General features: G+C 34.4%; 1 protein-coding gene across 1 annotated transcript; it reads right to left on the bottom strand.

The window, feature by feature from the left end:
• Positions 1–1,470: 1,470 nt before the first annotated feature.
• LOC123554558 (uncharacterized) lies at positions 1,471–14,840 on the bottom strand. Its single transcript, XM_045344789.2, has 9 exons — positions 14,793–14,840; positions 8,967–9,069; positions 8,141–8,277; positions 7,011–7,162; positions 5,274–5,386; positions 4,784–4,874; positions 3,817–3,970; positions 2,666–2,810; positions 1,471–1,698 (listed from the first exon to the last, which is right to left on the bottom strand). The coding sequence occupies exons 2-9, from the start codon at positions 9,040–9,042 to the stop codon at positions 1,625–1,627; spliced, it is 942 nt and encodes a 313-aa protein (XP_045200724.2). The 5' UTR covers positions 9,043–9,069; positions 14,793–14,840; the 3' UTR covers positions 1,471–1,624.
• Between the last annotated feature and the right edge of the window lie 3,019 nt (positions 14,841–17,859).

Genomic DNA, 17,859 nt, shown 5'->3' on the forward strand with positions numbered 1-17,859 from the left:
AGCGTGTCAGAACACTTCATATGTATAATTCTAAGCAAAAGGGGGCATAATTTATAGAATATTGGTGCAAGAGTTATGTTCCTAGTGTCATATAATGTGGAATAACTACTTCAAAGTTTGAATCAAATCCAATTAGTAATAATTAACATTGGTGAAAATGCATCAGAATTCACGCTAAATTCCAAATAAAAAGGGTATAATTCATGCAAAATTCACAAAATTCCAGGCTTTATTGTTAAAACTAGGAGTTGTTTAGTCCTATTTTAACTTTATGATTGAACTCTGTCGATTTTAGTGATTGGATTTAAAGGATGTAGTAGGCAAAGTTTGATGAAGATTTATGTGAAGAACGCATTGTAAGGTTTCCTTTCCCCCCAAGCTGTGGTAGTGCCTAAGGAACTATTTGAACTAACTTAGAGATGGGTAAAGAGCAAGTTCCAGTCAATTAAAACTGCAACATTGCGGAGCATCCACCTATAATAACGGTACAGCATCCTGAACTGATGGTTGGGGCAGGGAGCTATTAAAACCTTTTCAGGGATTGCCATACTAGCACTTTCGGTCAGCTGATTTTCTTCGATATATATGAGAATTGCTGTAAACTCAAACAAGGGAAAGTCCTATTAATCCCTTGTACGGCAGGTTCAGTCATTCTTTATTAGTAATATTCAACTAAAAATGAATTTTCTTTGTTGTATTTGCAAAGCCTTGTTCTATTTTACAAAGTCAGATGTTGTATCACCAGATTGACGATTTTCAAAAATACATGGGATAGTGTGGTCGTATCTAGAAATCTTGTTCTATGGGATATTTGCGGACAAGCCATCTCTAACAAAAGACGCATACATTTAGAACAATTAACCTCCTGTAGTGTCACAGGGCGAGAAAAATGTAAAGTCAGTCCGGGACCCCTCGGTTAGAGGGCGGATGCTCTACCGACTGAGCTAACCGGCTGCCTGACACATCCTCACCCCTATCGTTACCAAGTCCGTATCGTGACATTGAGGATAACGAGCCAGTTGAGCAGATCAATGTTCAACACATTTAAGCGATATGGGTGAACAAATAAGTTGGCGTCATAACGTCTCAATTTATAAAGTAAAATGAAGGTATCATGCGATCCGATTGGTTCATCTATATCGTGTAATGATTTTTATTGATCTGCTGAACAGACAGGTCGTCCTCAATGATTTACAAAGCTCGTGAAATATTGGACATGGTGAATAGTACCAACATTTAGTAAGGTCCACTCATTCTTATTATTTAAATACTAAATGTTCCTTAATTGACAATTTAGTAAAGGATTTTACGTCCTTTCACAAAAGATTCACTGTGAGCTTACGGTAAAGGCTGTGTACATTACAATGTTTGTACTAAGCAAACTGCCCCCCGTTGTCTTCTGATATCACACATATTGTATATGGCTGATTGCCTTTGACAGTAATGTCACCAACTACGACAACGAAAGTATACATTTAAAAATTTATTATATTTGATCATTTTAAATGCGTATTCAAAACATGAAATAACGTATGTAACAATGCACAATGCGACAAAACTGACAGCTGTATAGCGTGGCAAACGTCAGATGGATTTTCCATGTGCAGGGCATTTGTTGTTGCTATCAAAAGACGCTGGTCAGACGGTTGCAGAGCACAAAGGTCAAGGTGAACACAAAGCTCCATCCAAATGGAGTAACTGAAATAGAAAATATTTTTAACATTAACTATATGTAAACTTAAGTATAATTGTTCATGATTGAGAACAATCATTTTAATTCAATGAAGAATACTGAAGAATTGAGAATTGTCACTTTACTTGCATATGCCTTAGAATTCGGAAATGGACTGCAGGAAGGTGCAAGCTTCAAGATTTAATATGACAATATAGTCTTAGAACTGTAAAGCTGAAAATTGTAGATTTTTGTTTGTATTGGCGATGATTGATACCCGTGCTTTATAGTTGAAAAATAACTAGCGTTCGTTTAATCATTTTTCTAAGATTCCGCCGTATGCATTTTTGACAGATTGGAAACAACTCTAGTAAAGAGGAATATAATGCCTTATGGTTTTTTTTTATTTTAATTTACATTAAAATTTTGGTAAATGGTTTATAGACAGCTACGAACCGCTGTAGGGTGGCAATGCGTGTATAAGGCTGTGGCTAATGTCGATAAAACTTGTAGCCCTACCCATTTGCACTATATATAATAATTTATTACGTGACACCTTAAATAAATCGATCCATACTTTTGTGCTATATGACAAGTCTATATTCAACGCCTGTTTACTGGGCTTATAAGTAAACAGATGGTGAATATCGATCAGTCAAAACATCTAGTTCTGCTGTAGAGTGATAAAATACTTAATGAATGGCTGGCAGGTCAATAGTCAAAATTAATGAGTTTCATACCTCTGGCAATAGCTTCGAATATTGAACAGAAAGCAATTAAATAAATGTATAATGTAAGTTATCTATCATTTATGTAAATTTATATCATAATTGCAGTAAATCGCAAAGTATCACAGTGACTAAACCACAACCGAAGAAGTTTTAACTGCTTTATATGCAGTTGGACCTCTTGCTCTCCTGTGTCGAAATGTAAAATATTGTTTGAATAGGTTGTAAATACTCCAATTGTTGCAGATGAGAATGTTTTAGTTACCTGTCATGGCGCTGTTTTCGCTCGGATCAATAACTGTCAGTACGTTGTGAACCTGCTTTGGGTAAAATCCTACAGTCTCTGATTCCGGAGCGGATCTTTTGAATATGTCTCCTACTTCTCTCTTTCTGGAACCTGCACATTGAGTCTGCAAGAAAATTTAGTTTATACACTTTTTATATCTTTGTAATGCTTAACGTCATATTTTAGCTTTAACGGTGTGGGTGGTGTACCTACATTGTATACACATTTCTTCTACGTTATGAATTAATTAACCTTTAATTAAAAATCGTATAGTCATTCAAAACACGCAGTGACGGGCATTGCGCCTGCTTGAAATAGATTCACAAGACACATGACTAGATTGTGACCATCTAACGATCTGAATCCTGCAAGTAGTTCGTAATCTAAATAATTGTGACATATTAACATTAAATAAGGATAATAAGGTGGTTATCTTTCTGTGTTACATGAAGCGTGACTACTGAAGGACATACAGAATCTTATTCGGATATACAATTTCGGATATACAAAATTATAGTCGTCGGAATAGAAGTCGTTACATCATGGTAAGATGGTTGATTTTTACGTTGCAAAAAGTTGAAAGGTGAAGTTGACGTAATTTGTAACATCCACGTAGTGTTTTCGGATGGTAGCCTGTTCAGTATTTCAGTAACAATGAATGCACGATATTTCAATAAAACAAGACTCCTTTGTGCAAGGATGCAAGAAACTAATGTTCTAAATAAATAGACGTTTGATTGAATAAAATGTCTGGAAATTTTGAAAAAAAAAAAATATACACGATTATAATTGACATCAATGTGGTTTGAAAATGCGCGCTGTGGTTATGTATGACAATTGCAACACGAGCTTTGCGTGCAGAATTGACAAAAATGTCATGCTTCAAGAATCACAGAAGAGACCAACATATCAGCTCTAATGAATAACAATAATAGATTGTATTTGAATACACGTTGCAAGAATGAGACCGGTTTAAAGTCTTTGTGTGTATGCCCCACTATGTGAAACAATATTAACTATGTGTCTTTAACAATCCCTCTTACTGCAACAAATGTCTATTTATAAAAATGACAAGATAAATTTAATATTTCGTTTAGTCATGCATCGTGGAAAAAAATCTGTTTTCTTACGTCGCACGAGGTCGAGCCGCTTGGACAGACCTTCAGATCACATGTCAAGAAAACTTGGTCGTTATTGTAGAACTTGAAAGCTTCAATTGTTGCAGACGCTGTTCCATCACCGTTGTCTGTAAAATTGCTGATAAGTTCACTGCTTACATGGCATCTGTAAAACAAAATAACCTTTAATGTTCTTATACACGTTATTTTTTATTATAAAAAGTTGTACAGTAAGTGACTATAGAATCAAGTTTAGCTACGATTTCTTTAAAATTTTCGCTGAACAATCGGTAAAGGAGCGTTCATGTCATGGACCATAAAATAAAATTTATTAAAGTAAATTGATGACTCGCTTGATGCTTTCCGTAGGGAAATGGATTTTAACGAAACTGTTATTTTGCCTCTTTATACTATTTTTGGTCAAATAAAATGTAAACGTTATGTATGCCTATTTTAGAGCTATTTGTTTAGTAACGTTGTGATTTTATCAATTTAAAACATTCTATACGGATTTCCAACACAGCATTTTTTACCCTTCCTAATGCTTCAATCAATAACGCGAAGCCTCGACTTGTGTTTACCGAACATGCAGCGAAACAAGTTTCATGTACATGCTTTACATGCAGCCGCTAAAGCTGCATGCCAGACAGGATTTTCACGTATGTTTGCTGGTGCAGGAAAAGTTGTCTCGGCAGATCTTCGTTACATCCTAAACAGTTACCCTCAAGCCAGGTATTTCTATCCGCATCTCCAGTGAGATATTCTTAATAAAGCACATACAACCTATGCGGAGTGCATATTGTCCCTCACTACTTCAGTGAGACTGCAAAGGTTTAATTGAAATGCCCGTGACCCTTCTCAAAAAGGTCACTTGAATCTGATGCAATTTGTTCAAAATATCAATTCATATAAATAAAATACTATTGAAAGCTTCTAGCTCGTGTCTAAGCAAATGAAAACAACAAATGAGAACATTTACCCTCCGCTGGATATGAGGTCGACTTTTTCCGCCAGGACATAGCTGGTTCCAGGACTAGCTGTGCACTGGGTTACTTCTAGCGTATACTCCACTGTAATGCAAATGATATATCCCACAGGTAATGCCACAATTCAGTTTGTAACTAGATGTATAACCATAGGACATTAATGCCCCCACTTTTCCCTTTACATGGTTTCATGACTAGGTGAAATATTTTTAAAATATAGTTTACTTTTAAGCCACTTGTAAAGCATTTGAAACCTCCCTTCGGGCGAATGTTTGTTTTATTTTTTACGCAAAGTCTTGGTTTATCATAAAGAATATACCAAGCTGTGCTGTTCATAATAAGTAGGAAAAACTTTCAAGACAAATATGTTCAATAGAAAATAACCTATTGTTATACAACAATTTGTTTCTTTCATTTTAGGAAAGAAATCGGGTTGTGTAAGAATGGACGGAATAACTAATAAATCAAGAAAGAAGACTGTACCTGGGAAAGTGATTGTCCACGTGATTTGATCCCCGACAATTACACTGTAACTGCTAAGATCTGAAGTTACGTTGTAGGACGGGTCAACAGACTGCGTCTCGTCAATGGTCAAGCTATTGACAAATGAATAAATTAGATATTGAAATTGACTATTCAATTTGAATTTAAATTACGTAACAGATATAATGGCCCTATAATGTATGATTAAAACAAAGGACAACTAGAGATGCTTTTGAGAAAAGCGCATGTCTCCCACAACTGCCCCTATGAAAAATGTTAGTTTCTCTAGATGTTTTAGACGAGTGGATCCAATTAGATGGTCTGGATGAGTGGATCCAATCAGTAATTCAAGGGCCATAAGTCAAAAGTGCCTGGGCGGATTTGGCTTGTTATCGAACTTGGGTAAGGACTTATGGCCAAACACATTTTGTTCAAGTTTGGTGAAGATCGGATGAGAAATATTCGAATTAGAGTGCGGACAAGAGTAAAAAGACCGATATTTGGTAATTCAAGGGCCATGACTCCAAGACGCCTGGACAGACTTGGCTAGTTATCGAACTTTGCCGAGGTCTTATGGTCAAACACATTTTGTTCAAGTTTGGTGAAAATCGGATGAGAAATGTTCGACTTAGAGTGCGGACAAGCTTTGTGACAGACACACACAGACACACGGACACACAGACAGACTGGAGTAAATCAATATGTCTCCCACACCACTGTGTGGTGGGAGACATAATGACCGCTTATCACTTTATGCGCGTTTTATGCTAGAATAGCGTTAACACATGTTTGCTTCCTGCTAAAACTTGTGTTTATAATACGAAGAAAACAAAAACATGTATTATGCCTACAATACACAATACCGTATATTGTATAATAGGGTGTTATAAAAGTATTTACAATTTTCTCCAGTATACACCAAAGCATTAAAACATCCCATGCATGCAGAAGTATATACTTAGAAATTTGATATTGTTAAATATATGCCGTTTCACTCTGCACACAAAGTAAATGCTGCGATTTATATACGAAATGCCTAGTTGCTTACTACTAAAGAAAATCAAGACTATTTATAACCACCATTTGTGTATTTTCTTTACAGAACCAGTCATACGAAAGACAATTGAAATTATACGCTCGTTTGTTGAAAGCAGAAAATGATGTAAACTTCATTTAAAAGTCATGTGTTAAATTCGAAACAATTTTGGTAAGCAGCTAGTGCGCTTGTTTATTTCAAAATTCAACTAGTGTACAATGTGCAATTTCTTAACTTCAAAAGCATATATGCAGCCTCTTTAAATTTCTCATTTTAAATTTAGAAAAGTATACTAGCGGAAAAAAGAAACTGTGCATGGGTATAATATGCTATAACTTAGGAGGTATATAAGAAATCGCAAAAAAAATTCAACAGGGTTTTATCTGACCTTTATTTAACACCAGCTCAGTTGATATGGTTATTACATCAGCAAATGACCGAGAGGGATACACATCTTGTAAAGTTTCAAGCTTTAATTTTTAAAATTGAGCGATACATGAACATTTTACACATGCACAGTTTCTTTTTTCCGCTAGTATATAAACGGAATGTGTATGACTAAAGTAAACGAGGTTCCGTTCGGTTTTAAGTTTGATCGGTAATTTTTCAAGAGCGTAGTTCATCCTCGCGTTTGACTGGCGTTTCCATCACAATCTTGAAATTGATCAATTGTATTCAACTTGAATAAGGAATTTCCTTACTTTGCCGAAAATATTTCGCTAACGTTGTGCGTGTTTCCTGCGGCTGGGATCTCATTGCACGTAACTTTTACTGCATTCACGGTCTTTCCCCCATGCAACCCATACGTCTCCATGTCAGAATAGGAACCGTACGTGACTAAAATTTCTGAATCCTGTATAAGTGAAAAATACACGTGGATGAAACAGAAGTAACGCCATGACGTCATTTAGCAAAATATACGTAGAATAAAACCTGAACACTGCATACGGAAATGAAAATCATTTTATGAATTAATGGCCAACTGTGAGTGAGAACCATGGTCATGAACGGGAAAATGCTCTAATCCATTTCAATCGCGTATTTCTCACCTAAAACATACATTTCGGAAAACGGGTACTATGCTTATTGAACAATAAGTAATTCATCTTCCATTGTGCAGCAGTGCCATTGTGTCAATATTACATATCACATAGACACTCCGCATATTTTATGCTTTCGTCAACGTTACAGAAAATACTTGGATGAACTTCCCTAATGTAGTTCCGGAAGATAAATACCACTTGTTCAATATGTATATAGTACACATTTGCCTGGCAGAAATGAGTAAGTACATTCACGTTCATGACCATGGTTCTTAACGTACACCAAGGTGTAGGGTATAACATTTTCAGTGTTTTTTCTTTTCTTTCTGGTCTGGTGCAAGTGCTCCAGAGGCAGTACTCAACTACTCGTAGTGCACGAGTTGATGCGGGACTGTGGTGTGTGAACTGATGTATGTAACATGTATACATGTAACAGTTTTTATCTGGTTGGTTTACTGCCAAACTCTGAAAATGTCATTTGTTTTCACATTGAGTGCTGATTCTAATTCTCAAATCTGCTTAAGTATTGAGATAAATTATGTTAGCAACTTCTAAAAAGTTTAAGTTAAATTTCAAAACCTAAAAAATAGGACATTTTTGCATAGTCTGGTAGTCCCATTTGCATTAATGAAAAATGCAAAAAAAAAATAGAACGAACAACGTTAGCTATATTCGTTACTGACTATTTTTAATTCAATTACCGAAATCAACAATTGAGTAGAATTTCAGAAAATTCTGTTAGGGAACTGTCAGATAAGACTTAAAACTCAAAACAAAAAAGATCTTACCTTTGAACAGCCCGAAATTGAGATCGATGTTCCTGAGGCCGTTACATTGCATTGAGTGGAATTCTGCATGGCGTAATAGTAAGAATTTGCAGGAAAGCCGGAAATTTGAACATCGTCGTTCGAAGTGCAGTCGTAAGCTGAAAAAAGTAAAAGTAGCAAACTGTGTGATAAAATACTTACATGCATACTTGGCACAGCTTTATCAAGACAATTGGGTCCAACATAGTTTCAGTGGCTGCCGAGTGTTGAAAACTAAACATTAATAAGAAGAAAGTTTGACTATTTTTTAACGGACCGAAACTATTTAAATTGTAAATAGATCAATGTCGTGTTAGTATTTTAGTACCATATTTTGTGGGGATTCTTTTACTGAAAATTGACGTCACAGTGACAAATGACAGAATTAGCATGTGAGGTTAAGATAATAGCTCATCTGCATCTTTTAGTGAAATATTCAATTTTTCTCAATGCAACATATTACAGGCAAGCGAGGTTTTGAACAGCGGATGTGAGCATTTCAATTTACGGACCTCTGAATCAAGTACGCGCAAGAGTTATCTTTCCTGTGCTTATTGCTACAATGTATCCGCATTGATAACGAACCCTTCCAGAACTAAGGTAACCGAGTACCTTTATATATATATTGAAACATATCTTTGAAAACTTGTGGAATGAGCAGGCAGGCAGACTTGGCAGACGGAAGGTTACTCGGTATTAGGGAAAAGACCTATACGGCAAGTAGATCTCGTTTTAGAAAACACCTACTTAAAACTAACATCCACGACATATCAGGGTAACAACAAGGTTTCCATTTTTGTATACTTACTCAAACTGGGAAGAGCAACTACTGCTGACATAATGGCACATAAAACAAACACCCTTATACACATGGATGAGTCCATTCTCGTCTTTTGGATAATGTCTGAAATCTGAGTTAAAAATAGGTAGTAAATATTCACACACACATACACATCCATGAAAATGAATTACTTTGAGCCCATATGATAGAGGAAAAATGTTGATTCCATACTAGTTATATATAACGAAGGATTACAAAAACACAGGGAGCACGGCTGCACGAGTACAGCACGATATCATTTGTGAAAAACGCGCCACAGAATAACTGTATTCTTTTCTATTTCCATAATGGTAATAGATTATTTGCATGCAAAAATTGAGAAATATATGTATTTAGTTACAAATGGATGGCGACATGTTAGGACAAGACAATATGTTTAAAGACCCACCACGAGCTAGTGACCTACTGTTTTTCTCCTACAAGAGGATATCACATGACAGGTGGAAAGCTTTGGCCCTCCCTGGATTAATGTTTTCACAACTTCATCTACAAACTTTTTTACAAACAGTTTGATCTAAACTCAGGTTAAAATATCAAATCTGTTCTTAATGCTACATTCATAGAAATTAAACACATTGTTTTGGCCTTATATATGTCACAGTAAATTTGTTAGGTACTTGTACTTCTCACTTTTTTCATGCAAATCATGTATCACTACCATCATGGAAATACAGAAGAATACAGTTATTTTGTGGCGCGTCTTTAAGGTACTTCGAAATCTTGAATTCAGAGTGAGCTTCATTTGTGGTGTGAAAATACAGTGAACCAAAACTTTCAAATACCGCTGTTCCATAGCACAAGAACAGCTCAGTTTGCAAGACCTTAACTAAAAGTAGCTGTATAAAAAGTATTAACAAAACGCGATAACTGTGGCATTTATTTACTAATACCGGATTAACCCATAACAATGAATTAGGGAATCAGGTAGACACATTACATGACAAATATCTTATATCGCAAAACCTATGTAAGAAGCGGCGTGGTGTAGTGGTTAACATGTATGATTTGTAAGCTTACGGTGCAGGTTCGAATACAGGACGAGCTACTTTTTTATTTTTCTTTCATGTTTTTACCCGAAAAATGAATACTGATTGACATTTTGCAGCGGATCTCCTATTAGAATAGACATTGAATATATTAACATTGCTAAATGAAGAAAGAAAACTTTTGCAAGGAAAATGAAACCAAAGTTTCGTTCGTTAAATACATTATGAAGGTTAATAAAATGTTATATGTTTAAAACATATCAGTAACATGTATTCATAACGACTCATGTGAGCATTTCATCATTGAGGTCAGTGGCTACAGACACTGCTAACGAGCCGGATGAGTACTCAGATACCGACAGTGCTTTTTAATGAACTTCTGTACACATATATGTCATGACATGAAAATGAAATAATAAGCAAATAAATAAAAAAAAAATGAAAGAAAAAAAGGCCTGCAGAAATAGAATATTAAGTAGAAATCATTCAAAAAAAGGACTCGATCATACACCATACAAACATAAAAAGAATAGAAGTCCGACACACAATCCACTAGACTACAAATCTGTTTTGGTATAACACTTCGTATTTAAACTTAAGTATACTTCATTATACAAATTAACACCATTTATCGAATAATATACCTGCTTTACCTGTTTTTGGATTTTACCAAGTACCGTTAAAATAAAATTATCGCGATCCATTAATAAAACTGAAATTTAGAAATAAACAAACTTAAGCAGATAGTTTACCTGTAATTTTCCAAATTTTCGGTTACATTTATAAATCCTTTTCAATTACTTTATTAAAAATTCATGAATGGCAAAAGTTGGTTCAAAGTTTCAATTAATGCACAGGACAATTGTCTTACTGAATAGAACTAAACTTATTGCAAAATCTGTTTTCAAATCTGACCACTGCATGTATTATAACGAAATTGTCAGCATACATACATATATTTCAGCATACATAAAAGTAGTGCGATGTGTGAACAAGATTTTTTCTATGTATGGTGTACCAAACTGCCTAAAATTGTAAGACTTAATGTGAACAAGATTTAGCAACGATCCAAAATCCGTTTCAAGGATTGTGCAAGTTTAAGAAAGGTTTAATTTATTAAACCGGAATTGATGTACTTACGCGCTGCTTATATCATGGAAAAATCGGTGGAAATGGAATTTTCGGCACTTTCTGCGGCACCGAAATTACTTAACGTAACTTTCTCACACATACGTAATTGTTTATTTATAAATTATATGAACAATCGAAATATTTGCTTTATCACGATATATGCAAATAATTTTTCAGGCAATCTTGAAACATTGGGCCACTGTATTTCCGCATACTGGTCCGGGACAAGTTAGATGTGTACAGTGATTCCTTATTACATGTTTTATGCGTCGTAAACTAACCAATTTTGACTTAACGATGTTTTATACAATTTGAGAATTTATGCAGGATGTTTTTAAAAACACAGTGAGAATAAATCACAGAAAAAATGTACAGCCAAATATGTTCGAAGGTAATACAACTTGTATACAATTGTAGGTAACTACGAAACAAACAAAATGCAATCAGTTGAAGATTTCGCGCAAAAACCTGATGATTAAAATCAGTAATACCTCAAAAGTATTGTTTTATATCTTGGCTAAAGAGTGATATTTTTTCATAGATTTAAAACTGATAATAAATGAGTATTGCAATTCCGGCATAGAAATGGACACTGAGTTTATATTACTGCGGTGCTGACAGCGGAAGCAGCGGTCCAGTACTAAGACTGCAGTCTACGAAACCAAGGATCACGAGATCTTCATCTGATTGTAATTTACGAACATTGGGATCAGTGTCTAGTATACACCTGAAAATAATAGACTTGCTATTTGCCGAGTGCACACTTGCTTTCTATCGTCGTTCATATAGAGTAGACTTTAAAATATTCGTACATATGCATAATGTCATAACCACTTCTTTAATGTGTATTCTCTGAAATTAACAGGTAACTGGCTCAACTGAGACACCATACTTTAAAGTAAATTCAGTTTCAAAATGTACGGGAGTCTCATGATAGTACATGCCTTTAAAGCCCTGCTCCCGTCTTAACTTTTAACCTTGAATTGTCACTTAAAAAGCATGAAAATCCTGACTATGAACAGTGACATCTGTCAAAATAGGGCATATTTTACATATAATTCTATATGAAATACCTGTGGTTTTGCGTGCTGAAGTGTGGCACGTGGCCGTTAACTGTTACCTATTGTAATCATGGGTTGCATACACACAATAGAATTTGAATAGCCGCGGAGCAGGGCTTTAATTTCACATGGTTGAAGTGTAAACAAATAGTTAAAATTGCTTCGTTTTATTTCTCACGGAAAAGTTCGGACCGTTTTTGATATTGGAATAATTATAGAACATATATACATTTAAAGTTGCAATTGTTTGTTTTCTACAGGACGTAAAACTGAAGCAAGTAAGCACCTTTACTTTGTCAACAATTTCCCTCAGGTGAACTTTGACATTGTTTACAAAGAAAAATCAGTTATGTGTCATCTTGAAATGCGTTGTTCGGCTGAAACATTTAGTTTCCCGGAATAGTTCTTAATTGGTTTATTTTGGGGATTTGTTTTATTTATATATTCAACACAATGTGTAATATTTCCAGATTTTGAAAATGATTGAAATTGAACTTTATTTAGAAAAAGTTCCGATCTTTCATTAATATTTTGCTAGCAGATGCTTACAAATTTTAAGTGAAACTGCTTTCTTGTCCAAGTGAGGTGTGTAAAGCGAAATACTATGTTTACACATTGCATTTATTCTTTAAATGTAAAGGATCGGTAACTGATAAAGGAGATCAAACTGTGCAAAACTATACTAATTGGATATCGCTAAACATGAATAAGGAGACATATATATTTCATTAAGGAAATCTGTGGTAAAGGTACAATCATATATTTAATTCCCTGAAATAAACATGGCGGCGAAATGTTTTAGAAAAACTGCACGTGTTTAGCGCATTAGAATGTTTAAAAACATTTTCTTGAAAAAGTAACGCTCGTATGCACTATTTTGGCATTTCTTCGATTTGGAAATACATATTTTGTAGCAGTTTGGGTTGCATACGATACAAAAATTTTGCACCACATTTTCACTGATTTTCTTCCAATGTACTGTGGAGAGAAGGTTCAGCGTAGCTTTCATGCTCGCAAATTTACCTACATATATATCATTTCAAGTTTTATCATTTATTTTTTGTGTCCTTGCATTTCCAAAGCTGTTTCGAGGATGCTGATTTTACATATGAATTTCTAATTTCAATTTGCAGAATATCCTTAAACCCACCACGACCTAGTGACCTACTTTTTCCTCCCACATAAACTTCGTGCAAATTATTCTAATAATACTGGTATTATACAGCTATTCTACAATATGACAGGTGGACAATTTAGGCCCTCCCTGAATAAATATGTTTTCACAACTTCATCTGCAAACTTAATTCAGTCATTCTCTTTTCAGCATAGTTATATAAGCATAGAATAATAACTATCTTACACTGTAGAAACAAAGTGTGGTCTAAATTCACCTTAATACATCAAGTCCTGTGCATGCTACTATATTTACTTAATAATTTATTTTCACATTAAACACATTGCCTTGGCCTTATATAAGTCACTGTCAATTTGTAACTAGATACTTTTTTTCCCATTTTCTTCATGCAAAGCATGTATAATTGCCATCATGGAAATACAAAAGAAGACAGTTATTTTGTGACGCGTAAACAATACAAACTAAATAAAAGACGACGCGGAGTTAGAGGAGGGTTGGAATGAATATTAATTACTAGCAACAATGAAATGAGCCGCGCCATAAGAAAACCAACATAGTGGCTTTGCGGTCAGGATCCATGCTGTTCGCTAATGATTTATCTAATTTCAATAGGCTTTGATATCGAACAGCGTGGATTCTGACCAGACTACGCGGATGCGCAGGCTGGTCCGGATCCATGCTGGCCGCAAAGCCACTATGTTGGTTTTCTCATGGCGCGGCTCAAAGTAACGAGTATCTTATTTGTCGTGTAATTGTTCCAGATGTAGCACTTCTAAAATTGCAATGGATTTCTGTTGCATGGCAACGAAAGAATGCCTGTAAACCCTGTCTAAAGACGTGCTACCATAGGGTCACCGTGGAAGCGCCGTAACATTGTTCAATAATTTCTTAAAATGAAACGGAAATCTTTTTACAAATAAATATAAGGCCACTGACGATTTATAAGATTTTATAAATGCTTCAAATATTTGTACCCCATTTTAAAAAATAAATCATTGGCGGCCAAAAAAAAAAAAACGCCAGCCGCTGCAAATTCTGAGTAATAAATTTGTTTATTTCATATGAAATTATTCTACATTTCGGTCCTAAAACTATTTCTTTATAAGAAATATCATAAACGGGTGATTTTACATAGCAACATCTTTGAGATAGTTGGCACTTTGCAACGGAACTCGAGGAAATTAAATTTCCATAAGCCTTTAAATTATCTATTAAAAACAGATGAAACAGCTATCCACATAGAGGTTATATATAAGTAAATGGTTCGAAAAGCGCTACTTTTTATAGTATACATGAACTATTACAGTTATAGCCATATTATGCTTAATGTATTTCCTAAAAAAAACCATACAAATCGTTGTATTACATTTAGATTTGTTCAATGTACTTTCAGATGCATTATTTATTAAATCACCCTTGGTGTTGTAAAAGTCCACAACTGCGCATTGTTTAGATATCAAAATCAAAGAAAAGAACTTACCTTTACTGAGCAGCTGTCCCGTGTGTGACTACAATGTGATTGACATGTCAGTTATATAGATAATTTTTTCCCGCGAAAAAACTACATGACTTTCTCACATATCACGTAAAATTGATGCAAACTTAAATGAAAAGGCCAAGAGAACTAATTTTATGTTTCAAGTAACTTTCACATAATGCTTCGAATTGAGAGAGACAGAGATAGAGGGGGAGAGTGAGAGAGAGGGGGACTATTTTTACAAAATAGACATGTTGAATTTTTTTGCACAACGATAAAAAAAATGTTTGTAACTTGATTTAAAGGTCAAATGCTATATATGATATTAATTAATTGGTGTGTTAGTGACCCTCGGCAGAAATATATAGAGTCGGATGATAAAAAGGGGACGAGGCGTTAAACAAAGAAGGCTGAAAATTGTGTGTTATTACACAACATTTAATTTTTCTGTTGTTATAGTTATTACGTCATGGCGTCAAACGGCATAGCGGGTCGTCGGAAACAAAACCAACAGAAAGCAGGCAAATATTTAATGGATGTCGTCAAGTATGTACTTTAAAATCCTTGGTAACGTGCTAGAATTGAAAAAATATATCTCATTTAGTGATTTGGTCTTGAATAAAATAATTGTTTGTCGTTCAGATGCGTATTATTATATCACTCGCACGAAAAGAGATATATTATTTCTTAGGTAAAACTCTATGTTCACAAAGTACAGTGGGAAACAAACAGCTTATATGTTTTTACTTTGGCCTATTTTCTGTCTCATAACACGTAAATTGCACTATAAAAATGTGACTCAGTTTGAAAAGGCGGGAAGCAGTATTGTTAAAGGGACTAACCCACACATTTTAGGTGAAAATAATTGTTCTCAAAAAAAAAACATAAAAAGTGTGAGTACTCTGAAATCTACTTGTGGTACAAACATATGACATGTAAGATTTTCGCGAGATATTCTTAGAAGTAACCAAACATAGTAAACCGTTGTAACGCTTTTGAAATAAAGCAGAAAATTTTCATTCTTCTTGCATTTAAAAAAAATTTAAATTAATTATTTTCACCAACTCTCATTTTTCAGTGTATTATACACATTCTATGACGAACTTAGTGGAATTAAACATGTTAACCGCCTCGGTAGCCTAGTGGTAACGCGCCTGCTTCAAGTGCATGAGGTCGTGCTTTCGACCCCTGGCCGCGTCATACCAAAGACGTGAAAAATGGTACAGGTAGCTTTCTCGCCAGCCAAAACTGAGTTACTTTAATATCAGTAGAAAAGATATTTGGAACCTATAAATCCATTAATGTTTATTGTAGTTTCTTCATTTCATTTCTCCCTGACAAGTTTCCATATCCCGTGTGTTTCCGATATTTTATTAAAAAATGCTCCCAATATTTAATATAGTATAAGCGTGTAAGTAAAGTATCGCGACCCTTACTAACTTGTGACAGATACGATTAGCTTGTGCGTATATTCCCAACCATACCTCCCGATCTGGATCACTCATAAATCCGTCTGTTTCACAAAACGTTTTATTTGTTTTTGAAGCAATGTGCAATTTGCAACCAAAAATTACTTTAGAAAAAAATCTAACATATATTAAGTGCTAATGACAATATTATGTAATTTTAATTCATATTTTCTTTACCAATTGACTACAATCTAGCTGTTATTCGTAATAATATCATGATATACATGAATTTAAACAGTTAAAATTACTGTGTTTATGAGCGGTCAGTTACGCGCTCACCCACCGATGCGTTTGTTTTACCTTTTGACAGCTTGTAAGTCCAAAATGAGTTTGGTTATTTCTTGTTTATATTAAAGATGTTTTTGTTATTTCAAGTACATCTTACTATCTGTAATATTTTTAATCAATATTGGCAACATTTTATAAACCCATGATTAGAGATCTTCAAAACATTCTTATGATTTACGAACACATTCCCTAAAGTGGTAGCCTTTAAAATGCCCAAGAATATCTGTATCCCTAGGTATATACATATTGCAGTAGAAAAGAGAACAAGTATCACAAAGAAGTGACAAATAGGCGCCCAAGTGGAAGTCTAAAATTTCTTGAAAAAGAACAGTATTCACAGACATGATATAAGCGATTTAACACATTTTTATCTGTCAAGAAGTTTTCTTGTTAACATCTAATGGTGACAATAACGTCAGAGAATGGAAACACAATAATTCCATAGAAGCCTAATGCTGTGGTAACCATTTCAGAATGAATTTTAGATTTAAAAAAGTATGCTGCCGCCTTCCCGCCCTTTGATATCATTTTTACGAAATTTAGTTACATACAGAATAGCAAGGTATAAAATAAAACGTTGTACCCACTGCTTTGTGTTAGTTACAGAAATAATATACGCTTCGCTGATGCCCTGATAAAAGTGTTTTCCATCGAAGGATTCGCTCACGCCTGATGATATCTTCCTCGACGCAAATATTTATCCAACCAATGTCACCAGACAAAGCAGTTGTAACTATCAAGACTTTTAAAAATACTTGACGCTCCATAAAAATTTGCTGTTTGAGGTTTTAGTTTGGACAGCCAGGAAGAGAAATAACTATTAGAAAAATAATTGTCTAAAATATATAATCTCATAGTGCAATTAGTGTTGAATAAACATGTTTAAGTTTGATCAAAATTTATCATAACCCACAATATATAATCGCATCTAACAACGAAGATACCAGTCGAATTAACACCGTCCCTATATATCATGACTATATACTTCGGATCACAACACCCATTTATCAAAAAATAGATTGACTTTACTGTCAAGTCACTTTACATTGCAAAAATACGATCATTTTTAATAGGTCCTCCCTATGAAAAGTTGGAACAAAATTTTCTAGACATTTCATTTAAGTTTGCATAATTACACGTGAACGGAAAGTACAGTTTCGCGTGAAAAATATAATCTAGGACAATTGCTTTTATGCACAGGAAGAATGTAAATTTTTTCTGATTTATATTCAAAACGCAGTTTGGTTTTACAACTGATTTAGTCAAAATGACTTTTGGTTATTTTCTAAAATGATTGAAAAATTATTAATACA

This window comes from Mercenaria mercenaria, chromosome 7 (assembly GCF_021730395.1).
Source record: "Mercenaria mercenaria strain notata chromosome 7, MADL_Memer_1, whole genome shotgun sequence".
Lineage (NCBI taxonomy): Eukaryota > Metazoa > Mollusca > Bivalvia > Venerida > Veneridae > Mercenaria > Mercenaria mercenaria.

Bases quoted from the DNA above. Each gene is read 5' to 3' on its own strand.
- LOC123554558 (XM_045344789.2), bottom strand. From the start codon at position 9,042: ATGGACTCATCCATGTGTATAAGGGTGTTTGTTTTATGTGCCATTATG. The intron at 7,163-8,140 runs GTAAGATCTTTT...TCACTTATACAG, and splicing joins CAATTTCGGGCTGTTCAAAG to GATTCAGAAATTTTAGTCAC. The intron at 3,971-4,783 runs GTAAATGTTCTC...TTTGTTTTACAG, and splicing joins GACCTCATATCCAGCGGAGG to ATGCCATGTAAGCAGTGAAC.